The 26,025-nt window shown below is 49.6% G+C and overlaps 1 protein-coding gene across 2 annotated transcripts in view; it reads left to right on the top strand.

Moving 5' to 3' along the window:
- LOC119391042 (lysosomal-associated transmembrane protein 4B) overlaps positions 1–26,025 on the top strand; it is a 570,375-nt gene that overhangs the window by 416,689 nt on the left and 127,661 nt on the right. The window contains exon 4 of one of the 2 annotated variants that reach the window (XM_037658739.2): positions 13,660–13,764. The exons of the other annotated variant lie outside the window; for it this stretch is intronic. Coding sequence (XP_037514667.1) covers positions 13,660–13,764 — 105 coding nt within the window. The remainder of the gene's footprint in view (positions 1–13,659; positions 13,765–26,025) is intronic. 2 annotated transcript variants of the gene reach the window in all.

The raw sequence follows: 26,025 nt of genomic DNA, 5'->3' as shown, positions 1-26,025 counted from the left end.
TGCTTCGCCCTTGCGGTGAAACCTTTACTTTTGTAGCGTTAGCTACACTTGCCCAGCCGGAGCCGATTTCTCGTGGAGCGTCATGAGCCGTGCTGCGCATGCGCGAGGATCAGTGTGGAGCCGGCATCTCACGCGCTCTCCGCCACCGCCGCGCGCGGCACGCCGCTGCTGGTGGCGGAGAGTGGGCGCACGGCCGCTGGATGCGCTTTTTATCCAGCGGCCGTGGCGTCGTAGCCGGGCAGACAGATTTGCGCCGGCGCGCGTGACTCGCCGCTTCTGCTCTGCGCATTCGAGAGGGGTGACGTCGTAGCCATGGCGCGCGCAGCTCTTCGCGTTCGATGTGCTGTCGCCGTCTGACAATGCGCTGGTGCCGCTTGATAGCGCCTCTGACTGGCGTTTGCAGGTGGTTAACGCCATCGAGAAGGAGAGCGCGAATGCTGCTCAACGGCGCAGAAGAGCCGAGAAACTTATGTCATCGGATCCCGAAGTAGTTGCCTGGCAATTAGCGGTTCAGCGTACGAAGAATGAAGCAACCTGACGTTGAGCAAAAATAAATATGCATGTGCCACATAATACGTATACCGTGTGTGTGTCATTGGAGCAGCAGTAAGCATGACAATCAAGCTAATCCTAGACAATCTGGATAGCTAAGAATAATCATCTGAACCTTTGCTAACGCTACATATATCCTGGCATAGCCGAGCTAAGCCACTGCAAAATTTTTCATAGTTGTCGTGGTCGTACCCACTTAAGCGTGAGCTTCGCATCCATGCCTGTCGGCTGCTTTTTTCATGCCATCTGTTTGGGAATCGGTAGAATTTTACTGGTGGAGCCGACCCCTTCATGTTTGCATAGCGATTGTGCCAGTTGACGACGCAGCAATAGTTCCCCCCTTTCTGTTGGTGTGACATCGCGGAATGAGGGGCGTTTCACGTGCAGCGCGCGCTTCGCAAATGCGTGGGAGCCAAAGGGAGCGGAAGGGTCGTAACACGCTACTAGTGTACGCTTTTTCCGGCGGGGGAACGGCAAGCCCTGGCCTCGGCGGGCAAACTTGAGCGGGTCTCCCCTATGCAAGGTGGACGATTGGACGAGTTGGTGATTCATGATCGACGTATACATACGTCGATGCCCTATGCAGCCGTGGACGGATTCCCAGCAAAACGAAGGGGAATTGACGGAGAGCCCTTTCCCGCCCTGTCGTTTCAGCGTGCGATGGCACCTCTGGAGAAATTCTCAGCAAGCCACTGCATTCTTTTGCTCGAACGCAGACATGAAAGTTTGCACGTGCTGGAGTGGACTGTCGCCCTGTCCTCCGAATTCGACACCTCCCCATTCTCGGACTCTCCTTCCTCGCCAGGAGTTCCCGGGATCAGGTCGCTGCGAGTCTGAGACGCGAGCGCGGATATTGTGCGGGGCGCTTGTGGCTCGATTGGGTATTGTCCTCGACCAAGCCCTCACCAGATGTATTGTTTGGTTCCTTTAGCCTCTTTCGTAGGTTGGGCCCCGAGACGGCGAGACATCGGATTGGCGGGAGCGGCTGTGATCGCTCCCCGAGTATCGTAGTGCTGGCAGACGCATGGCTTTAAAAGCCGAAGACTTTCGTGAAATCATCCTTCCTTCATTCATGCTCTTTCATACAACTATGTAAATAAACCGGTCATGTCGTACGAACGCCTCTCCTCTCTGCAAAATTTGGACGATGCGTCCGACGACGAGGGCCAGCTACCAATGTCAAGACCCACCGCAACCGAGTCCCAACAGCCCACTACGCCACAATTCTTCCTTTCGCAACTTCGCTAAGTAGCCACTACGCGTCCGTAACGTGCCAGCCGCACCTGCGAAGTTGTACGCTTGCTAATGGGTGGGCAGCGTTAAAACACCCACACGTTGCGCACTTCACTTCTTTTTACGCCTCGTGCGCTTCTACGATTCTGCAATGCAATATTATATGCGTTAGAGAGACTCTATCTACTACATCATCATCAGCCTGTCTACGCCCACTCCAGGGCAAAGGCCTCTCCCCTGTTCCGCCAATCAACCCGGTCCTGTGCTTTCTGCTGCCACGTTATACCTACAAACTTCTTAATCTCATCTACCCACCTACTTTTCTTTCTCCCCTTCACGCGTTCGCCATCTCTTGGAATCCAGTCAGTTACCCTTAATGACCACCGGTTATCCTGCCGACGTGCTACGTGCCCGGCCCATATCCATTTCTTCTTCTTGATTTCAACTATGATATCCTTAACCCCCGTTTGTTCCCTGACCCACTCTGCTCTCTTCCTGTCTCTTAAGGTTACACCTATAATTTTCCTTTCCATCGCTCGCTGTGCCGTCCCAATTTAAGTTGAACCCTCTTTGTAAGTCTCCAGGTTTCTGCTCCGTAGGTAAGTACCGGTAAGATGCAGCTGTTATATACCTTCCTCTTGAGAGATAGTGGTAGACTACCATTCATGATTTGATAATGCTTGCCGAATGAGCCCCATCCCATCCTTATTCTTCTAGTTATTTCACTCTGATGGTTCGGCTCCGCGGTTACTACCTGCCCTAAGTAGACGTACTCCTTTACAACTTCCAGTGTCTCGCCACCTATCGCAAAGCGTTGATCTCTGCCAAGATTGTTCCACATTACTTTAGTTTTATGCATATTAATTTTCAGACCTACTCTTGTACTTTCCGTATCCAGTTGAGTAATCATGAGCTGTAATTTTACTCATCAATGCAATGTCATCAGCGAATCGCAGGTTACTGAGATACTCTCCATTACCTCTAATCCCTAATTCTTCCCAATCTAGGGCCCGGAAAACCTTAATAGAACTTTTTGTTGGGCTAGTTGGTACATGCCGGAAAACCTCCTGTAAACACGCGGTGAATAGCATTGGAGAGATCGTGTCTCCCTGCCGTACGCCCTTCTTTATTGGGATTCTGTCGCTTTCTTTATGGAGGACTATGGTGGCTGTGGATCCGCTGTAAATTTCTTCCATTATGTTTATACAGGCTTCGTCGATGCCCTGATTCCGCAGTGCCTGCATGACTGCTGATGTCTCCACCGAATCAAATGCCTTCTCGTAATCTATGAAGGCTATGTATAAGGATTGGTTGTATTCCGCGCATTTCTCTATCACCTGATTGATAGTATGAATATGGTCTATTGTTGAGAAGCCTGTACGAAATTCTGCCTGGGCCCTTGGTTGATTGAACTCTAATGTCGTATTAATTCTGTTAGCAATTACTTTTGTAAATAGCTTGTAGACAACGGACAGTAAGCTCAATAAGTAAGCTGAAATAGCGTTTTTTTTACGGAGTAGCTTCAGTCAGTGGCGTGGCTGCATGGTGGAACATCTGCTTGTCACGCAGACGGCCTGGGTTCTATTTTCACCCGCACCAAACATTTTATTGTGTATTTCTTCGTATGTATTTCAAATTTGCGCTCACCGACCAAGCTGAATATTCGCTCACAACCAATGACACCGAAGATGGAATTTCTGTGAAACAAGTTCTTTAACCCTAACACGTTCAAATTTCGTGGTGGGCAGGCCTCTGCATCTGAAGGTTCCTCCTGTGAAGGCAAGTGTCAACATTTTAACGCTTTCAAATCTTAGTTTCCGATATGACTAGAAAGTTATCCTCATATCTTTTTCTTCGAGGGGTGTACTTTTAAAGGGCCCCTCACCATGTCTGACGATTTTGAGGTGACGAGCGCAATGGATACACTGGGCTTTAACGATCACGTCTGCCAAAATTTGCAAAGCTACGTGCCGCGGAAATAGGTCAAATTTCAAGCTGAACGCCGTTTGCCTTTCGTCTCGCGGGTGCGCGCCCCACGAAGGAGAGGATGACGTACAAGAAAGGGCCCTACGTAGTTGTCTGTGCGTTGACGTCGATCCTCTACGTAGACATCTGTGCTGTGATGTCGCCCACAGTAGCACGCGACACTGCGATATATATTTTAAGCGACATGTGTAGCTTGTGTAAATTGTTGCTTGAATAGATGAATGAAATATGAGAAAAATAATAAGAAACAGAAATGGAATGTTTCGGGTTTTTCTTTGTTTATTTACTTCAAATCGCAGCTAGATGCGCGACTAATCTGTCTCCCTTTCGCATGCGTTCGCGTTCTCGCGGTTTGCGCGTCGAGCACGCGAGCCCTGACAACGAAACTGTAATTTTCTACCCCGTTCCAGCGCTAATTAGGCTCACTTATCCTCCGGCGGCTACCTAAATGTTCATGCGGCTCTGGCTTTTGATACCGCTAGTCTCGTGCGCGTACAAATGCCGCAGCTGTGATGCCCGTCCCGCAGAAACAGGCAGTACACCAAAGAAAACGCTGACACAACGACGCCGCTCGCATGCTAGGGCTGGCTCGGGCACGCCATGAGCACGTGACCTTGCATGCGCAGGACGTGTTGATGCGTATGCGTCATGTTATCCCCCAGCTCCGATGCCGAAGAGAGCAGGAAGGGATTTGGCTTGCAAAGGCTACACGGTGTGAGTGGCAAAGATTCTAAGCTCGCCTCCTCGCAGCATGGTTTCCGTCGCTACAAATTATTGTTTTTCTCAGCTCGCAATGCACCGATTTGAAAAGTTCTTGCCGCACAATGCCCTTAATTCGGCACATGCCAACTTCCATCGTCTAATTAAAGTTTGCTATGTGGCCTGGTGAGGGGCCCTTTAAGAGAGGCGCTCTTTCAAGGGGTGCTGACACAAAAATATTGGCCTCCAGTTTTTTTGCTGCAGTGTGTTGCTGGGGGCCTGTTAGTCATAACACGGCACATCGTTTGCTAAAATAATTACGGGCTCCTCATTACCGACCAATGTAAGTTTCGGTTTCAAAAACGACAAGCCTCCGGTTGCAACTATCACCACCTAGCAGGTGCTGCGCTCGATCACGTCAGCACACAGAACTGTGACGCACTTTCGCGCGGTTCGCGAGGAGCCACCGAGAAGTAGGCCGCTGGAGCGAACGCGGCAAAAAGACGTCATCATAACTTGTTGCAGCGTGGTCACGTGAGGGAAGTAGGAGTGTCACGGAGGGTCACCTTTGAGGGTGTCGATCACTCACGTAAACTTCAAAATTCATTTAAAATACTTTACAAGCTATATTCGCTGTTGATATTTTGCAGATGTTTTACGCATGTTCACGGGAATCGATCCCGCAGGCTATCTCGACCGCGAAATTTTGTGTCAGTACCCCTTTAAGGTTTTTGTTGCGCCGGGTAGTGCCAACAGGAATTATCATCATCATGAACCGGTACTCGCTCGCTTCGTTGTCTTCAACTTCTGCTTTGCTCGCACAACACGTGCGCCGAATTATCCGGCATGGAATATAATAAATATGATGGAGAGTCTGCTACGGTACTAAAATCACGTAACATCTAGTCACGTGACTAAAAATCGCATATCATCGCCCACCACCTAGTCACGTGAGAAAAATCACACGACATCACGCATATTTAGGCACGTATGATCACGTAACAAGAGTCACGTGACTAAAAACGCAACATCACCAACAACTAGTCACGTGACTAAAACACGCAACAGCGCGTAACAGCTACTCACTTGGTATGTTCCGCCATAAACCACATAACTAGTCACGTGACTGAAATTTACGTAACATTACGCAATAGCTAGTCAGGCGCAATTCGCATTGTGTGACGCCTGGTTACAGAATTCGCGTTGTGCGACGCTGGGTGCTTATTTTACTCTTCTACCACGCTATATTGCATTTGCTAATGTCGTTCCTTCCCGACATGAAGCCTCTATAGGACCTTTTTGCAAAGCAGTTTCAAGCACCGGCATTGCTCAGAGGTTGATTACTGGGCTCCCACGCAGAGGGCCCAGGTTCGAGCCTCGTTCCATCCTGGAATTTTTTTCTTATTTCGTTTTTTTTCTTATTTCGAGCGATACTGGTTAAGGACGCCGGCGGCGGCGGCGGACAACTACGGCGCCAAAAACGGCCGGTGAAATGATCTCATAACAGCTTTCGCTGTAAAAGATATGTTAAAGCAATTTTAACCACAAAATACACACAAGCACAGCAGCAAGACATTGGTAAACAGCACAATACTTGTAACAGCCAAAAGCAGGTGCAACTGAACAGTTGATATTGTCCCACACAGTGCAATTAAATTTAGGTGTGTTATGGAATCCCAGGTAGGCTAAATGAGCGAGTTCCTCCACAACAGTATGTCTCACAATTGTGTCCTGGTTGTGGAAATACCCAGAATGCTAATTTCATCCTGCATGCAAAACGCACAATGAAGTCAGTCAAACATACGCATGCAGCAGCTTACCCTATGTGTTCCAGAAATTACAACAAATCGGAACATTTTCCAAGCATGTCTTTGATACTTTCTGCAATGCCGGAATCGTTATTTATTCCACCTGCACAAACCCTTATAAGTGACACACACGGTGTCCTTAGAAATGTTCACGCATCCGAGGGCGAGCTTGCGAAGCATTAGCGGGTTTCCAAAACCTTTAATACCGATGAAAGTGCCATCTGCATCCTACGTTTCGTTGCAAGCCCACTTTTATAGCTGCCGAGCCATTTGTTCTAGAAAGTCTACATCATTATCAGTGCCACGGTGCAATTAATTAATAGGTCCACAACTGCTGCAAGTTCACAGGTAGAAGGGTATGGCACACCAGCAGGCGTTTCTTGTGTGAGGCGGCACCGGGCATAATACACCTATGCTATTTAAAACTCAACATGCCTGAGTTGGTTACTTGTTTTGTACTGAGCGCACTATGACAGTATGTACTTATAAATGCACATTATCATTTTCGTAACCACTGCAATTTTGTTAGAGCAAGCAAGCTTACTCTCTCTTTGCACTTTGCAAGCTAGACGCCTTGGCAGACATCGCTTAGTGTTAAGTCAATGAACCTTTTTCCAGACATGCAGCACTGTACTTTCCCCTGATGTTGGATTTTGAGATGATGCGCCAGCCAGCAAATGTCCACTGTAATGTCAATGCATCGTGCAGAATTTGCACATTTTCTCCAAACTTGCTGACTATCTTCTGTCCTGATCAGTTGGGACATGCTAGTGTGCACACCGTTGAACCTTCGGCAAACATTTCACAAGGATTTAATTGGCTTCAGCCCGTGGCAGGAGCACCAGAAAGATAATAGGCAAGTCTGCTATCTCAAAGGCTATGCCTCACCACCCTGCAACTGCCAAATTAGGCATAGCACACAAACTCAGTGCACCGATTGCAGACAAGGTAATTGAGCAGCCTTTTTCCTTTACAAATAAACCAGTTAACAACATGAAAAGTAATACTTAAGGTTTCCAACAAAAATATGCAGGTCTTATGCGAATTCTGTCATTTTTTTTGAACATCGATGCATTTGCATGGAGGTGAAGCATCACCTTCGAGATTGGAGTCCAGGAACTAGTTGGGGGTATTTGCGAATCACCGATGTAAACCACTTTCCATTTTTTTCTTCCTTCAGAAACTAGGCAACTGACAACGCCAAATGCTACCTAGAAAGATGGTTACGATGATACTGAAATTTTCTGCAGTATTTGAGCAATAATGAATCTGCGTTATGTGCAAAATCTATCTCATACAGAAACATACTCATCCTTACAACATGCTTTCAGTAACAAACAACGGAAGAAACTCTTGACGTACATGTACTTAATGTTTTGAGCCTCTAATTCACGATAGAACATAGCATGCAATCGAAGAATTCAGGAAGCTTGCACACTAACTGCTGACCTAAAACAGCCAGAAAATATTTCGGGATGTCGGTGTTAGTCATAGCAGCCATGCTAATACATGGCAATAGCAGATGGTAATGAAACTGGCATGCTTTCATCCGGGCTCTTCGGCTCGCTCTTGCTAGTAATGTTAGCACTGTTAACGATTAGAGGAATCTAAAAAGGAAATTGCCTTTTTCTGTAGGGCTATTGACGACTGACTGACACAGTTACGCCCTGCCTTCTGTATTCTGCGGGCCTCGAAGATTTCGCGTGTCAACTGGTCGTGGTGGCGGAAAAGAATCCTCATTCTAGAAAATTCTGCGGTGCACCCGCAATCTTGGCAGTGCATTGCCAAGTGCGTCGAGCAAACATTACCTCTCGGGGAATTTCGATGCTCCCTCAGTTGGGAGTTTACGCATCGCCCCGATTGCCCAATGTGAAGGGTATGCTGTACACAATGCCAATGGCACAAAAACATTCGTGTGCTTAATGGAATATAATCCTTCACCACTGGGCCTTTTTCCGCACCGCTGTGCAGACATCGCCAACTTTATTCTTGGCTGCGAACACCACCTCAATGCCATGACGTCGTCATGAGTTTCTTGCCTTGTAAGAGCATGCGCAGTAGAGTATATTATGAGGTTTCTTCAATAAATTTTTCAGCTGAAAGTCAGCGCTCGTGTCGTGTCTACTCGTCCTTGGTCTCTGTTATTTCGCGCTGTTTTGCCTCTACCAGCTATGAATTGTTACCAACTAACCCAATTTCCAATCATACTAACCTGTAAACCTTTGGCCTAGATTTCTTTTACATTGAGCGGTAGTCCTGCCCACGGTTTTTGAACCATGACCTGTGAAGCTTCGTTCACCGGCTTGAAAATAAAATTTTGAATCACAGCGCAAGTTGCCCTCATTAAAGCCAGACCGATGCAAAAGCTGTGTCACCTTGAACTTCTTGGCAGAGCAGTGGCTGTGCCCATTAAGCTAATGAAAAAAAGCCCATGAGCAAGTGAAATGGGGACACTACAGCTCATTCGTTTTATTAAATGCTTTTTGTTTAACGTTGGCACATCAATTTTTGTGCACTGATTAGTACACCACTTCTGCCATATTTCGCAATGGTCAAACGAAGAATATGCACGAACAAAGCGTACTTAAATACAGCTCTACAGCTCCAACTTTCCCCATGGGCTCGGAGCCAACTCCAAAGGGTTAAAGGGTTACGACTGCAGTCGCAGCATGGGCACCTGCGCAAATAAGGTTTTTGCACACTAATGTATGTACAAGCGAAGACCTAGCTTATTGCATTCACTCTAATGTGTTTGTGACAAACCTTTTACTAGTTCAACTCTAGCGCAAGAAAGTAACTACAAGCGGTATTCAACCGTTTCCATACAATATTATCAGACGGAAGCTGCATACGTTTGTGTCGCACAAATTGAACGGTGTTCCTAGGTTCCAAGGAAATACAAATTTCATCGTCGCGCGTAGAAAACACCGCAGAACAAGGAATGCAAGAACTTACCTTGGCGTGAGTTGACACCGGCGCGACGCGCGTGCTCTGGCAGCTCCGGCTAGGTACAAGTGGGCTAGAGGCGTTCTCCTCCTCAGTACCTAGGCCAGCGGCCGTCTTCAGGGAGAAAAATTACATCATCTCCCGCTAAAGGGGACCATGAGGCGATGCGAAGCCGGAGCACTTGCACGATCGCGTTCCGTTGGCGTTCGTTGGGCATGCTACCGACCGTGGCCTCGTACCGACCATAGAGTTTCCTAATATGACCTAGAGGGAACTCTGGCGCTGCGATCGTTCAGCCGCCATGGGAATGATGGGTAGTACACGGATTTGCCTAGTCTTCGTGCTTGTGGGCTTCGAACGCACTTGTGGCTTTGCTTATTGCTATGTTTTGGTTTTCTTTCGGATAAAAGAATGGATCGTTGTGAACTTCGTGACCAGATTTGAATCGGTGTGAAACTGCTGATTTTTGCTGAACTTCGTTTTGCGACAAAGCGGATGCAGGCGACGCGGAGCCAAACGGAGCCAAAAGAACGAAGTTTAGACAAATCCGTGTACTACCCATGATTCCCATGCTGGCTGAAGCGCGATGCATTGCAGCTCCCATAGACGCTAGCGCCAGAGTTCCCTCTAGTAAGTATTGTAGGAAACTCTATGCTACCGACCTCGCGTCGTGGAACGCGACGAGGGACGCTACGCGCGTCGTATCTTCCATCTAGCCTGGCCGTTAATTCTCACAGGGCGAGCGGGGAACGCGGTCGACAGGCGGGCGAGAGGGGGGCAGCGTAGGAGAGGAGAGAGAAGGGGAGGGGACGCGCATGCGCTCGAGCTCATCGCGGCGTTGCGCAGAAGAGAATTTCGGCATGTCTAGCCCGCGTTCCAGAGGAAGAGTGGAAAGGGGGAGGGGAGAGGGAAAGTGGAGAGGGTGAGTGAAGAGGAGGTGTGTGGAGAGGGTGTGCGCATGCGCAGTAAGGGTGGTCAGGCCGCACACCACCACCACCGCCGGATGAGCTCCGCCTTAAGATACGTCGCATCTAAAAAGTGCCCAGAAGCGCGTTTCAGGCACTATCGGGTGGCGGCGTGGCGGTCGCTCCCTGTAGCGGCCACGAAAACAAATGTCGCCGGGGAGCGAGCGCCTCTCTCATTCTCCTGCATCGTCACCGTACGTGTCGGATCGTTGGTGGAGCATGGACGATGCGCAGCGGCGGGCGCTCGCTTGGCGGCAGCTAGGCAGATCCCGAGACGGTGCGCGCCAAGGACGCCGCTGCGAAACGGGCTCAACGAGAAGCGGATCCCGAGATCATGATTGCTTCAGGAGCTTCGCCCAAGCTCTTCATCATTCACCCGTGGATAGCCTGTAATTTTTTTGGGGCGAAGCTCCTTATGGTCTCGGCGTGTAGCCGTCCATCGTCGTCGTCGTCTGCTGTCGCGGCGTGTATCGTCGTTTGCTGTACATTTAATTGAGCGCAATAGAGGGCACCACCGCCTCAGCGCTCGCAGTGTGGCGAGAGAGGCGAACGGCGCGCGGTTACTATGGAAACGCTCTTTCTGCGATGAACGCTGAACTACCAGCTCACAAGGAACGAGAACGCGCAACGCCGATGCAGGCAGCGTCTGCTAGCGAGTTTTTTTTTTATTCACCTTTTTTTTATTCACCGTTCACCTTTATTATGCGGGGTTTTACGTGCCGTAACCACGATATGATTATGAGGCGCGCCGTAGTAGAGGGCTCCGGAAATTTCGACCATCCGGTGCTCTTTAACATGCACTGACATCACAGAATACACGGGCCTCTAGCATTTCGCCTCCATCAAAATGCGACCGCCGCGGCGGGGATCGAACCCGCGACTTTCGGCTCAACAGCCGAGCACGGTAACCGCTACACCACCGCGGCGGACGCTGCACAACCGTTCACCGGCAACCCCGTATATGTAGGCACTGGATCTTGACCTGCAATGTAGTCTTGGTGGGAGATTTATCTTGTGCGTTCTTCAGCAATAAAGATTCGCAGCGTGTACGTTTTCTAAAAGTGGACTGTGGGTCTCTGTGTCTCTCACTGCCCATTAGCTGTGATTTTGCTGTGGGAAACACCGGCGCACACTGCATGCCTCACCCCTCCACAGATTTCTCGTTAGTGGAGCTAAAACACCATTCCCTACATGCTGTTTTTCAGCATTCTTTGACCATTTAGAACTTTCAAGCAAAGTGACGTCTTCGATAACGCTTGTCCTTGCGTTTCTGACGCAACAACAAACACATCCATTGAAGAGGAAAGCGTGCTACATAACTTTCTAGTCAATTCGTAAATGAACCAATGAAAGCGGTCTAATGTTATTTACGCTTACCTCCACGGGCAGAAGCTTCAGGTGTAGAAGCACGGGCACGCCCTATTAGACGTTTTCATCTATCATATCGTCTATTCGTTAGCAATGAAAGAGCCAGCCTTCAATTGCTCTATTTTCACAATAAGTGCATTTCCTGAGAGTACCAGTCACCAGCTTTTGCTTCGTAACGTGTGTTTCATATTTTAAAGACGATAGTCTTTCTTGGGGAACCTAAACACAGAAATTTTGGTCTGTCTTTCTGTTTGTCGGCACGTCCCTCGATTCAGCCACTCGGCCAAAATTGAACCACTTGCACAAGGGCCAGCCATCGTGAACGGCTCACTAGGTTCATACTTGCGTACATGGTTGATCAAAAAGCAAACATTACGCATATCTGAGGCGTAACATCACTAGGTAAGTATTAGGTGGTGTGTTCCTTTAATAGAAAATACATAGATACGTAAATCTAGAGACCCTAGTTCCTTAAGCTGCGCTGAAGATGCGACTGCGCTGAAACTTGGCTTCCTCCGTGCCCTCTGCGCGAGCTCATAGTTGTGTTTCGGTTTCAGTTCAGTATTGCACTGTACGAGTGCCACGGGGCGCCGCTCTGGCATTCCTGCTTTACCCAGGCGACGTGAATATATAAGAGTGTGTGGAGAGTACTCGTTGAGTGCGGACGTTTCTTCTGCTTCGGCGCTTCGCGCCAAACCGCGTGTTCGGGCTGGCTGGCTGGCGTCCCCGCCGGTCGCGTTGGTCACCGCCGGTCTTGCCTGCTGCTGCGCCGGGACTACCAGCCCGCAACACAGCATTCACGTTTCCCGACGTATTGCCAGATGGCGTTCATATCTCACGCAGTGCCTCTTCTATCGTCTTTAGACGACATTTGCAGCGAAGCACGCAGATACGCAGCCAATGTTTTGCTCTTTTTGCGCATTCCAGGTGCATAACTGTTATGTTTCTTCGGTGAATAAAATTTATTGAGAATGCTGAATCCTGTTTTTATACGTTCTTCCGCTATGTCTACATTTTTCCCGATGTTCCCTTTCATTATGCAAATGTACCAACTCACCCCACTTTCTAGCCTCCTGCACTATGTCTGTGGGACAACTCACCCCACTTTCTAGCCTCCTGCACTATGTCTGTGCGAGTCAAAATCGTCGAGACAAGAGTGTTTTGGGTCTCCTACAACCTTATGCAAGTAATTGTGTTCTTGGCTATTAGCCTCTTCTAGCTGCCAATTTATTTTGTGTTATATTTTAAGGTTCAGCAAAATACGTTACATCCTGTGATATTTATCTGCATAAGGATACCTTCTGTGGCTCGAACAGCGTTCAAGCTGCACGACAGTGGCTGTTCGGACACCTCTGCAATTCACTGTACCGGTGTCTTCCAACATCAGAGCAGCGCTTCAACTTTGAATCAATTTCGAATCTTGTTTCGTAGCGTTAGCTACACCTCAAGAAGCGTGCTGCGCATGCGCGAGGATCAGTGATGTCACACAGCTGGCGCATCGGAGCGGTCACCTCCCGGGCACTCCGCCGCTGCCGCGCGCGACTCGCTGCCACCGGTCTGCGCTTTCCAGAGGAGTGACGTCGTAGCCGAGGTAGACGTACTGGCGCCAGCGCGCACGTAGCTATTCGCCTTCGCTGTGCAGTCGCCGTCTGACACTGCACTGGAGCCGCTTGATAGCGCCTCTGACTGGCGTTTGCCAGTGTGGTTTAGCCATGGAGAAAGTGAGCGCAAATGCTGCTCAACGGCGCAGAAGAGCAGACAAGCTTAACTCATCGGATCCCGAAGTAGTTGCCTGGCAAAATAAATATACATGTGCCATATATTATGTATACCATGTGTGTGTCATTGGAGCAGCAGTAAGCATGATAATCACGCTAATCGTAGACAATCAGAAAAGCTGAGAACAATCAGCTGAACCTTTGCTAACGCTACGTTATCCTGGCATAGCTGAGCTAAGCCACTGCCACATTGTCTCTGAGTATACAGCTAATATGTCTTGTATAGAATGGCTCGTATGAATGAGATGACGCTTTCGTTGTTGAAGCAAATCTCTGATTTTGTTTTGTCTGTCTACGTTTAATTATTGGCAATGTTGCTTTCAGAATCGTCGCTACTACCTCATCCCTTGGATAGTGTGGGTGTCAGCGAGCTGCATTATTCTCATCATCCTGTGGTGCCTTCGGGCCATCATCGCCATCAAGGATCAGGTTGACTATGAAGATTCCTTTCTTCCTGGGCTGTGAACTAACCCCCCCCCCCCCCCGGTGAATAACTTAAACGACAGCTAACATCATTATTTCAAGCTGGAGATGCTGCTTTTCTTCAATAATCCAGCATCCGTAGATACCACTGGCTACGCCAATGGTGGATGGTGGGGTTCAACCATAGATCGGCAAACTCACTCATGAGTAGATTCACTCAGTCTCAGATCGGCCAGTCAGTCTGAGTTTGATTGAGTCCGGATGAGTAATATTTTGGTGAGTTTGAGTTCGAGTGAGTCCGGTTGAGGAAATGTTTAATGAGTCTGAGCCCGAGTGAGTCCGGTTGAGGGAAATATTGCTGAGTCTGAGTCCGAATGAGCCCTAACGCGAAATATATATCTTGAGTGAGTCTGATTGAGCTCCACCTCCTACTGCCGACCTATGGTCCTTTCTACTCATCTTCGGCATTAGTGCCAGCCTCATATCGGCTTACTTTTATACTCAAGTCTAATCACACATATCTCAACGCACTGACGTTCATGCGCCACCTCAATAATTTTTGGTCAGAGACGTGAATTGGGAGTGGTGCCATGACCTCCCTCCGCGAGCTCTTTCACGGAAAGTTCTTGATAAAAATAGCTTGGTCGAGTCGGGCATTACGTAACATTCTATTTCGTAACGTCTATTATATTTCTAGTCAGCGAACTAGACACAACTGATTAGCAAAAGTGATCGCGAAAAAAATTTATGCACTTGCACTCAACGCGAAAGCTTTAGGAAGCGCGGGGCAGTGATTTGTCTGGCTTTCGGCGATGCAGGCGTTCACAGGCAAGCAAGCGCTCGCGTTCCAAACGTGCGGCCTGCTCGACGTCCATGGCGGGAAAGCAAACCTTCGTTTTTGGTGAAGTGGCGCCCTCTCCCCTACTCCTTTTCCTCTCCTTGTTTTCCTCTCCTCTTTTCCCTCACTTAACCACCACCTTTCTATACTATTCTACACAACGGCTATACTATACTTTGCCCTCACCCTCCTACTTTCCCTCATCTTCACCTCCGCATCTCTCCTCCTCACCATCACTACTCTCTCCCGCGCCTTGCTATATTATACTACACATGGCTATTATATTGCTGCATGCATATTACCAGTCTCTGCGAGCATGCGTGTGTCCGCAATAAGAGGAGGACGAAGAGCTGTCGCCGCTCGCGCTCTGAGCTGGATCGGTCAGCGCTGCAACTGCTGTTTTAAAATATATCTTGTCTACAGCCTCGGTGAACAGGCGTCTCGTCACTCAAGTTTCATATGCGCTGGAGGTGGGACGTTCCTCATCCTCGCCACGAAGCTTCGCAGCGGCCGCACCGACCACTCTCCGGCCATGGCTTCCAACGACAACCAAGTCACCCTGTACACCTGCGGTGCCAACGACAACGTACGTTACGATGTCCAACATCTGCGATCTCGGTACATTCTCCGCCCAAGCTGGCCCTGACGTCGGCTACTGGCTCAGCATGTACGAGCGTGTTAGCCAAAGTCCCCGAGCGGACCCTACCATGATGCTCGCCAATGTTTTCTACTTGGGAGGCACCCCGCGTGTCTGGTTCAATAATAATGATACCGCGCTCACCAGCTGAGATATTTTCAAGGAGCGACAACGCGACATCTTTGGGGACCCATACGGTCGGCAAATATCTGCACGTCAAGGCCTCGCTCCCCGTGTGTAGTCGCCAACCGAGTCGTATGTCATACGGGACTTACCCGCGCTGGGCCGGAAAGCGGACGAGCAAATGTTCGAGGGTGACAAGGCGGGCAGTCCATACTCAAGGGCATCGCGAACGACGCTGTCAACGTGCTCGTGTAAACCAACGTCTCAATCATCGATCTCATGATTAAAGTATAGCACTCTGAAACGGGGTTCAGAAAACACAGCGTGGTTTATTAATGTATCTCCGCCATTGTTCCAACTACCTCTTCTTTCTCCACAGCAGACTACCCACTACTAGTTTATGTCCCAAGTGTGTCGTGCCAGAAGGAGAAAAGTATGCCACAAAAGAATGCCGCCGCGTTCTGCCTTAGTTTTCTTGGCTGCCGAACACGGCTGTCACATCAAGCTGCATCGATCGCGCCGCCACACCAACCTTTCAGGAGGACGTGACGCGCATCGTTCGACGGGCGCTTGGAGCGGAAAGTCCGGCGTCATTTCATCAACTGCCACTCGACCATGGCATTGTCCAAACGGTGGTCCCGGCGGTCTGAGTTATTCAGGCAGTCGTGCGGCAAGAAAAAGCCAACCTCGGTTTTCCTGTCGCCTGCTCCTTCACTCGACCCTACACCCGACCGATGCCAATGAATGCACCCCGCCATGACCGATATTTTCCTCCCAAATCCCGCAATCCGACGGAATAGAGAACTGCGAACGACAAACCGATCTGGTTCCGCTGCCACCGAGTTGGTCATATCTCCCGCTGCTGCCGCACTACGTGGACGCCCCCATATTGGGGCTAATTTTCTTCTTCGTCCTCCCCGTATGGCGCACACGCGCATGGTCCAAGAGACTGACAATATGCATGTAGCATCATACCGCCGTCATGACTACGAGCGGCCCTAACACTCCTACGGTTAAATGCACTACATACCCGATAAAGTGTACGGGAGGACTTACCGCCACTGTAGCTCAAGTGGTAGAGCATCAGACGCGTTATTCCAAGATTTCAGGTACGGTGTCTGTCGACGGTAAGATGTCGTTTCGTCCACTGTGATTTCTTGAGATCTATATCGTAATTACTACAAATAACGTCCCCTATGCTTTCCCTGGCTTCATTTTACAATTAGCCGCTTTTGTACACAAGACTGCTTCATCATCGTGCTATAGAGAAAAATCCGGCAGATCCCACGCACTGTGGGAATCGATGTAATGCGAAGCAGCCAGCAAATAGCTGCACACCACTTTGTTTGTCTTTGAGGCAAATGAAGGCATTCATGTCGGGACATCTAGTTCACTGCATATCGCATGTTTGGCATGCATTCATGCATGTAGAATCTCTAATACAATGAAGCGTATATTCTGGTATATACTATGCATACCTGTCGTTTATCTTCGTCACGCACTCGTGTCATGCCATAGCAACTTGGGTGCGTATCCGGTTAACAAAACGGCCGGAAGCGCACCAAGAAGTGTCATGTAAATCATGCCGTAGATGACATGCATGTCATGATTGTCATGTTAACACCTGTCATTTGTGTTCATCATACAGTCTCGTCGCACGATACCAGTGTTGGTGTATGTCAAGCAAGCGAAACTGCCGCGAGCAGCCCGTGAGCGTGACGTGTAAATAATGCCCTACCCGACATGCATATCATGATTGTCATGTTATCACCTGTCAGTTATATTCGTCATACAGTCATACCACGCCATACCAATTTTCGTTTATATCAGGCTAGCGAAACGGCCGCGAGCGCACCATGAGCGTGGCGTGTAAATCATTCTGCACGTGAAAGGCATGTCATGATTTTTATGTTATCACCTGTCACTTATGTTCATCGTGCAGTCATGTAGTGCAATACCAATTTTCGTTTATATCAAGCTAGCGAAACGGCCGCGAGCGCACCATGAGCGTGGCATGTATATCATGCTGCACGTGAAACGCATGTCATGATTGTCATGTTACCACCTGTCATTTGTGTTCATCATACAATTGCGTCGCGCAATACCAATGTTGGTGTATGTTAAGCTAGCGATACGGCCGCCAGCAGCTCATGAGCGTGGCATGTAAATCATGCCCTGCACCACATGCATATCATGATTGTTACGTTATCACCTGTCACTTATGTTCGTCGTGCGGTCATGTCATGCAATACCAATTTTCATTTATATCAAGCTAGCGAAACGGCCGCGAGCGCACCATGAGCGTGGCATGTAAATCATGCTGCACGTGAAAGGCATGTCATGACTGTCATGCTACCACCTGTCATTTGTGTTCAACATACAGTTCCGTCGCGCCATACCAGTTTTGCAGTATCGTCCTATCTGCACTTTGTCTTTCTTTAGTAAAGTGATCGGAAAGATAATCCACAATCGCCCAAGTAAATGCCTGTCCAAATTTAATATTTTGACTCATGATCAATTTGGTTTTCGCGGGAATTTGTCTACTGAACTAGCGCTTATCACTTTTGCTGAAAGGGTTATATTAGCTCCTTACTAAGGCCTTTTAGTCGGTGCTCTTTTTATTGGTTTCACCAAGGCATTTGACTCCATCGACCATCGCATTCTTTTAAGCAAACTTGAATGTTACGGCATTTCTGTGCCGCCTTTAGAAATAATTCATATCTATTTAACAGAGCGATCATATAGTGTCCCAGTTGATGGTGCTCTTTCTTCATCAAAAATTATAAATATATGCGTTCCTCAAGGATCAATATTTCGGCCGCTTTGATTCTCATATTCATAATGATTTGCCACAAATATTAACACACGCGCATTGTCTTCTTTATGGTGATGACACCACCATTTTCAAATCAGATAAAAGTTCTGTTGCACTGCAGGATAAACTTAACGCAGACTTAGCAAATCTTCATTCCTGGTGCGTAAGGAATAAGCTAATAATCAATGCACCAAGACAACAATTATGATATCCCAGTCCTCAAATAAGTGCTCATTCATTCTATTGCAGTTTCCTTAAATAACGATGTAATTGCCAGATCCCCGTGTACTAAATTTCTTGGTGTTCCAGATGAGAATCTAAAGTTCCAATGCCACACTCAATCACCTATTTAAAAAACCACATTTCGCATTCACATCATCATAAAAACTCGCTCTTACATTCATCAAAGCATCTTGATGTCTTTATATTACGCGTACACACACTCACGTTTCATATTGCCCTTCATCTTGCGTGAAGGAAAGAAGATGGCTTTTAAGGGCTCGTTTTTTTTCTTTGTTCGACACAATATTAATGATAACCAACAGACAATAATGCGAAGGGAAGTATAGAGGATGTTATATGTACTAATTAGGATATAAATCTGAATAAAGTAATCTTGGGGTAATACATATGACACGCATCTCCATCAGCTTGAAATTTTGCAAGAGCACGCATTACGATTAATTACATTTCAGCCGCATACATCTCCCTCTGCTCCCATATTCAGTTCCCTAAATACTCTACCTTTGAGTACGTTGTTCAATCATAAGGTGTAACTACTAATGTTTCGTCTTATAAATACCGAACTTAATATTCCGGGTTTTTCTCATTCCAGCCTCACTAATAACAGTAATACAAGATTTTCAAAACAACTTAATCTTCTTCTTCCTAAAGTGAGAACAAATTATGGGAAACTTACCATTGCACTTTCAGGCATTTCACTTTGGAATCAAGTCATCTTCATTTTATCATATAACTAAAAAGCATTTTATTACCATTTTGTCACACGCATATAATTCATTACGTTTTTTTTACAGCACACTTTTAAATTGTCTTATTGCCAATTTTTTAAGCGTTTGAATTTTGCCTGTATTTGATGCTTGTTCGCGTTGCCGGTTGCACGTGACATTTATCTTTGTTTGAATTTATGCGAATTTGTAATTTATTCCATTTGACTTTTTAAATCTCTCATTTTAACATTTGTGATTATGATAATTACTCTTTTGTTTATGATTAGTCTTCCCTTCTATTACTGACGCACTAGAAATTGTATAAAATATATGACTCACTGTTTGCCGAGATTCTTGTAACCCCCATTTAGTTCTTGTTAGGAGGTCCCCCCGACAGTTTGTACTTCAAGGCCTCCGAATGTGCAATTATATGTCTAGGTTCTTGTATTTTTTTTATTTCGTCAAATAAATAAATAAATGAAGGTTTGTAGAAAATCAAGCCAGCGAACCGGACGCGAGCGTACCATGAGCGTGGCATGTAAATCATGCTTCAGATGAAATGCATATTATGATTGTCATGTTGCCACTTGTCATTTATGCTCGTCGTACACTCACGACACGCAATACCAATTTTGGTGTGTATCAGACTAGCCAAACGGCCGCGAGCGCACCGTGAGCCTGTCAAATAAATCATGCTCTACATGACATGCATGTCATGATTTTCGTGTTACCACTTGCGATGTATGTTCTTCATACAGTCATGCCATGCAATACCAAAATTAGTACATGGAAAGATAGTGTCACGTGGTCGTGACGTCGACGAAGGCAGCAGTCAGCACGTCCGAGATGAAACTCTTTATTAGGCCGAACTTGTGGCCGGGGAAAATGAAACTTCAACTACAGCAATAAACTGATAGCGGCGAACAGAGCGTCGACCGTCGATCAACTGAAAAGTGGTGAAGCGCGTCGGCTTTTATACAGGCGCTATCGAACTTTCCAGCGATATCGCTGCTTGTTGCGCATGTTCTAGAATAAGGTCGAGCGTTCGCGTCTTGCGCGCAATCTTAACAAAACGATCTACAAATCTCGCGAAGCTTCTCGAACACTGAGACGCGGTTCGCGCTGAGCGTCGCTGGCAGTCTTTGTGGGCGAAAACAGAATACAACAAAAGTGATAATAAGGAACGCACGTGGCAATGCCCCCCTCTGAAAAAGCATCGTCCCGATGCTTGAAACACAACATGGGGGGGGGGGGGGTAAGGTCAATGCATGCAACAATAACAACAATAAAAAAGAAAGTACAAAAACAATAATCGCAAGCAAGAAAGTATAATAATAAAGGAAAAGTACAGCCTTCAGAATCACTAACGCGCGTAATACGGCTTGAGGCGCACGACATGGACGACTTCAGGTCGTGCACGGCGCCGCTGAGAGTTCGTAATGCCGTCAGGGACAACCTCGTAGTCGAGTGCGCCGAGGCGTCGAAGTACCCTGTACGGTCCGAAGTATCGTCGAAGAAGCTTCTCACTAAGTCCCCGTCGGCGTATTGGCGTCCATACCCACACATGGTCACCGGGTTGGTATTCCATGTGGCGTCGTCGAAGGTTGTAGCGGCGGCTGTCAGTCGTCTGCTGGTTCTTAATCCGCAGGCGGGCGAGCTGTCGTGCTTCTTCGGCGCGCTGTAGGTAGGTGGTCACGTCGATGTTTTCCTCATCGGTCACGTTTGGTAACATAGCGTCGAGCGTCGTTGCCGGGCTCCGTCCGTAGACCAACTTGTATGGCGTCATCTGCGTCGTTTCCTGTATGGCCGTGTTGTACGCGAAGGTCACGTACGGAAGGATAGCATCCCACGTCTTGTGTTCGACGTCCACGTACATGGCCAGCATGTCGGCGATGGTCTTATTTAGACGCTCGGTGAGGCCGTTGGTCTGTGGGTGGTACGCGGTGGTCCGGCGGTGGCTTGTGTGGCTGTATTCCAAGATCGCCCGAGTTAGGTCAGCCGTAAACGCCGTACCTCTGTCGGTGATGAGAACGTCTGGGGCGCCGTGTCGAAGGACGGTGCTCTCAACGAAGAACTTGGCTACCTCAGCGGCACTGCCTTTGGGCAGGGCTTTTGTTTCGGCGTAGCGGGTGAGGTAGTCGGTGGCCACGACGATCCATTTATTTCCGCAAGTCGACGTTGGGAACGGCCCCAGGAGGTCCATCCCGATCTGCTGGAATAGTCGCCGAGGAGCCTCGATCGGCTGAAGGAAGCCTGCTGGTCTTGTGGGCGGTGTTTTTCGTCGCTGACAGTCTCGGCACGTCCTTACGTAGCGAGTGACGTCGGCGGCAAGGCGCGGCCAGTAGTACTTTTCCTGTACTCGTGCGAGCGTGCGGGAAAGTCCGAGGTGTCCAGCCTTCGGGTCGTCGTGCAGGGCATGCAGAATTTCTGGTCGCAGTCCTGAAGGTACAACGACAAGGTAGCTGTCTCGGGCAGGAGAGAAGTTCTTTACGAGGACGTTGTTTTTCAAGGAAAATGATGCCAACCCTCGCCTGAATACTTTTGGGGCAACGATGGTCCTGCCCTCCAGGTATTCAACTAGACTCTTCAGCTCCGGGTCGGCTCGCTGTTGTTCGGCGAAGTCGTCGGTACTTATGGCTCCCAAGAAGCTGTCATCATCGTGGTCGTCGGGCGGTGGTGGGTCGACGGGGGCACGAGAGAAGCAGTCGGCGTCGGAGTGTTTCTTTCCGGACTTGTAAACGACGGTAATGTCGAATTCTTGAAGTCGTAGGCTCCACCGTGCGAATCGACCTGAAGGGTCCTTCAAGTTAGCTAGCCAACACAATGCGTGGTGGTCGCTCACAACTTTGAAGGGCCTGCCGTAGAGGTAGGGGCGAAACTTGGATGTAGCCCAGATGATCGCTAGGCACTCCTTTTCCGTTGTGGAATAGTTCGTTTCTGCCTTTGATAGCGACCGGCTAGCATAACTGATGACCCTTTCCTGCCCGGCAGTCTTCTGCACAAGGACGGCGCCGAGTCCTACGCTGCTTGCGTCGGTGTGGATTTCCGTATCGGCGTATTCGTCGAAATGCGCTAGTATCGGAGGCATCTGAAGGCGTCGTTTCAGTTCTTCAAATGCTTCGATTTGCGCCGTTTCCCACTTGAATGGCACGTCGGTCTTCGTGAGGTGAGTTAGCGGCTCGGCGTTTCGTGAAAATTCCTTGACGAAGCGCCTGTATTAGGCGCAGAAGCCGAGAAAACGGCGCACGGATTTAGTGTCGCTGGGTGGTGGGAAGGCAGCGATGGCAGCTGTTTTCCGTGGGTCTGGGCGAACGCCATCCCTGCTGATAACGTGACCCAAAAACAAGAGCTCCTCGTACCCGAAGCGGCACTTTTCAGGCTTCAAAGTGAGGCCGGAGGTCTTGATTGATTCAAGTACAGCTTCAAGGCGCCGGAGGTGTTCGTCGAAGCTTGAGGCAAACACAACGACGTCGTCCAAGTACACGAGGCACGTCTGCCACTTCAAGCCAGCCAGCACTGTGTCCATAACACGTTGGAATGTCGCAGGTGCCGAACAAAGACCGAAGGGCATGACCTTGAACTCGAAGAGGCCGTCTGGTGTTATAAAGGCCGTCTTTTCTCGGTCTCTCTCGTCGACTTCGATTTGCCAGTAGCCGGTCTTGAGGTCCATCGACGAAAAGTACTTCGCGTTGTGGAGTCGATCCAGGGCGTCGTCTATCCGTGGAAGAGGGTACACGTCCTTCTCAGTGATTTTGTTCAGGCGACGATAATCGACGCAGAAACGTAGGGTTCCATCCTTCTTCCTCACTAACACTACGGGAGACGCCCACGGACTCTTGGACGGCTGGATGATGTCGTCGCGTAGCATTTCGTCGACTTCCTTCTTAACGGCGTCCCTTTCTCGCGTCGAAACCCGGTAAGGACTCTGACGGAGTGGTCGAGCATTTTCTTCCGTTATGATACGGTGTTTAGCAAGGGGCGTTTGCCAGACCCGTGATGACGACGAGAAACACTCCTTGTATTTCTTCAGAAGGCATCGGAGCTGTTGGTGTTGGCGGGCTGGAAGGCTTGGGTTTACGTCGAAGGATGGCTCAGGCATTGCGGTTGTCGTTATAGCTTCGTCAGAATCTGAAAAGGCAAACGCATCGCTGACAGCCAAGATTTCTTCGATGTACGCAATCGTCGTGCCCCTGCTCAGGTGTCTGTATTCTTGGCTGAAATTCGTTAGCATCACGCTTCCTTTCCCTTCATACAGCCGAGCAATGCCTCTTGCGACGCAAATGTCACGGTCTAGCAGCAAACACTGATCGCTCTCGATGACACCTTCGATGCATTCAGCCGTTTCGGTGCCGACGGGAATTATGATGCTGGATCTAGGAGGAATGGTGACTTGATCCTCGAGCACGTTCAGGGCATGTTGACATGGGTTCGTATCCGGCGGTGTCGCTTTCACCGACGATAGGGTTATCGACTTGGTTCTTAAGTCGATGACGGCGCCGTGGTCACTTAGGAAGTCCATTCCGAGTATCACACCCCTGGAGCAGTTTTGTAGAATTACAAAGCTCGCAGGATAAGTCCGGTTGTTGATAGTGACTCTCGCCGTGCAGACACCAATCGGCGTTATTAGATGGCCTCCAGCGGTCCGGATCTCGGGGCCTTCCCAAGCAGTCCTAACCTTCTTCAACTTTGCTGCGAACGGCCCACTAATGACGGAATGGTCGGCTCCAGTATCGACGAGAGCGGTGACGTTGTGGCCGTCGATCAGAACGTCGAGGTCGCTAGTCCGCCGTCTTGCGTTGTGGTTACGTCGCGGCGTCGGGTCACGGCTACGTCGGTTTGCACCGCTGCTTCCGCGTCGCGTCGTCAGGTCTGCTTCCGGTCGCAAAGTTTCGTCTTCAGGACGTTGACGTCGTTCGGCGCGCGGCGGGGGTTCGGAACTTCGTCGCGGTGTCGTCGTCGACGGCGGAGGATCTTCAGCATTTCGTCGTTCAGCAACCGCACCTCCACCGGTTGCTGCCCTTAGTTTTCCGGATATGGGCTAGGCGACCGGCCCCGGTTTGGGCTAGTGTACTGCCGGCGGTGCGGTGACATGTAGCGGCCGGGCGACGGTGAGCGGGGAGGTCGTCGTTCTTGCAACTGTGTGCCTGTGAGGTAGTCGTCGATGTCGCGAGGCCGTTCGCCTGGCTGCGGGCGCGGCGCGTTGACGGGGAATCCGCGTAGCCCCATCTGACGGTACTGGCAGCGGCGGTACGTGTGGCCGGCCTGCCCGCAGTGGTAGCAGAGCGGGCGGTTGTCAGGGGCGCGCCAAACGTCGGTCTTCCTTGGCGCGTAGCGCGGGGCATAGCGCTGGGCGACAGGAGGACAGTAGGGTGTCGGTGGTGGTGGCGGCGGCGGCGTCTGGCGGCGGAACTGCTGCGGCGACGCGGCGTCTTGACGTGGACGAGGAGCGGGGGCGTTGCGTCGGGCTGCAGCAGCGTAGCTCATTGCTTGTGGCTCAGGCTGCGCTGGTTCAGGTGCTCCCAGAAATTGCTGGATTTCCTGGCGTACGACGTCGGCGATCGGGTCCACTTGAGGCTGGGAGGAGGGCAACAATTTACGCAGCTCCTCCCGCATGATAGTTCGGATGGTGTCACGCAGGTCATCAGATTGTAGCGCGTGAACCTCTCCGAAGGTCGTCGTAGGAATGCCGCGGCTGTACTGTCTCGTACGCATTTCCAGCGTCTTCTCGATCGCCGTTGCTTCCGTCAGGAATTCTTGGACGGTCTTGGGTGGGCTACGCATCAGTCCAGCGAAGAGTTCTTGCTTGACCCCTCGGATGAGGAAGCGGACTTTCTTTTCCTCGAGCATGTCGGGGTCAGCGTGGCGGAAAAGTCGGTTCATTTCTTCCGTGAAGATGGCCACGTTTTCGTTCGGATGTTGCGCCCGTGTCTCCAACAAGGCCGCGGCCCTTTCTTTTCGGACGACGCTCGTGAACGTCGCCAAAAAATTGCCGCGAAAGAGGTCCCAAGTACGGAGTGAGGACTCCCGATTCTCGTACCAGGTTCTTGCTGCGTCTTCCAAATAAAAGTACACGTGGCGCGGGTTGTCGTCGGAGGTCCAGTTGTTAAATGTCGAGATCCTTTCAAACGTCTCCAGCCAGGTCTCGGGGTCTTCACATGGTGAACCACGGAATGTCGGCGGCTCCCTGGGCGGTTGCATCACTATCGCTGCAGGGGACACTGCGGTCGTCATTGTGCTTGTTGCCTTCGTTGCCGTGGCTCTAGACTTGTCCGGTAGGGGTCCGTACTCCGGTGCTAGGCCTTGTTGCCTACGACTAGCTCGCTGTTCGTGGTTGGCGTCGATGTCTTCTCCGCGCTGGGGGCTGGGTTCACGGCTTGACGGGGGCGTCCGGATCATGAAGGAACAGCACCTCCACCAGATGTCACGTGGTCGTGACGTCGACGAAGGCAGCAGTCAGCACGTCCGAGATGAAACTCTTTATTAGGCCGAACTTGTGGCCGGGAAAATGAAACTTCAGCTACAGCAATAAACTGATAGCGGCGAACAGAGCGTCGACCGTCGATCAATTGAAAAGTGGTGAAGCGCGTCGGCTTTTATACAGGCGCTATCGAACTTTCCAGCGATATCGCTGCTTGTTGCGCATGTTCTAGAATAAGCTCGAGCGTTCGCGTCTTGCGCGCAATCTTAACAAAACGATCTACAAATCTCGCGAAGCTTCTCGAACACTGAGACGCGGTTCGCGCTGAGCGTCGCTGGCAGTCTTTGTGGGCGAAAACGGAATACAACAAAAGTGATAATAAGGAACGCACGTGGCAATAGCGAAAAGGCCGCAAGCGCACTGTGAGCGGGGCATGTGTGTGATAGCGTAAATGACACGCATGACATAATTTTCATGTTACCACCT

Source organism: Rhipicephalus sanguineus, chromosome 4 (assembly GCF_013339695.2).
Source record: "Rhipicephalus sanguineus isolate Rsan-2018 chromosome 4, BIME_Rsan_1.4, whole genome shotgun sequence".
NCBI classification, from domain to species: Eukaryota; Metazoa; Arthropoda; class Arachnida; order Ixodida; family Ixodidae; genus Rhipicephalus; species Rhipicephalus sanguineus.
Note: the sequence above shows the minus strand (reverse complement) of the source record. Positions and strands in the feature narration are given on the sequence as shown.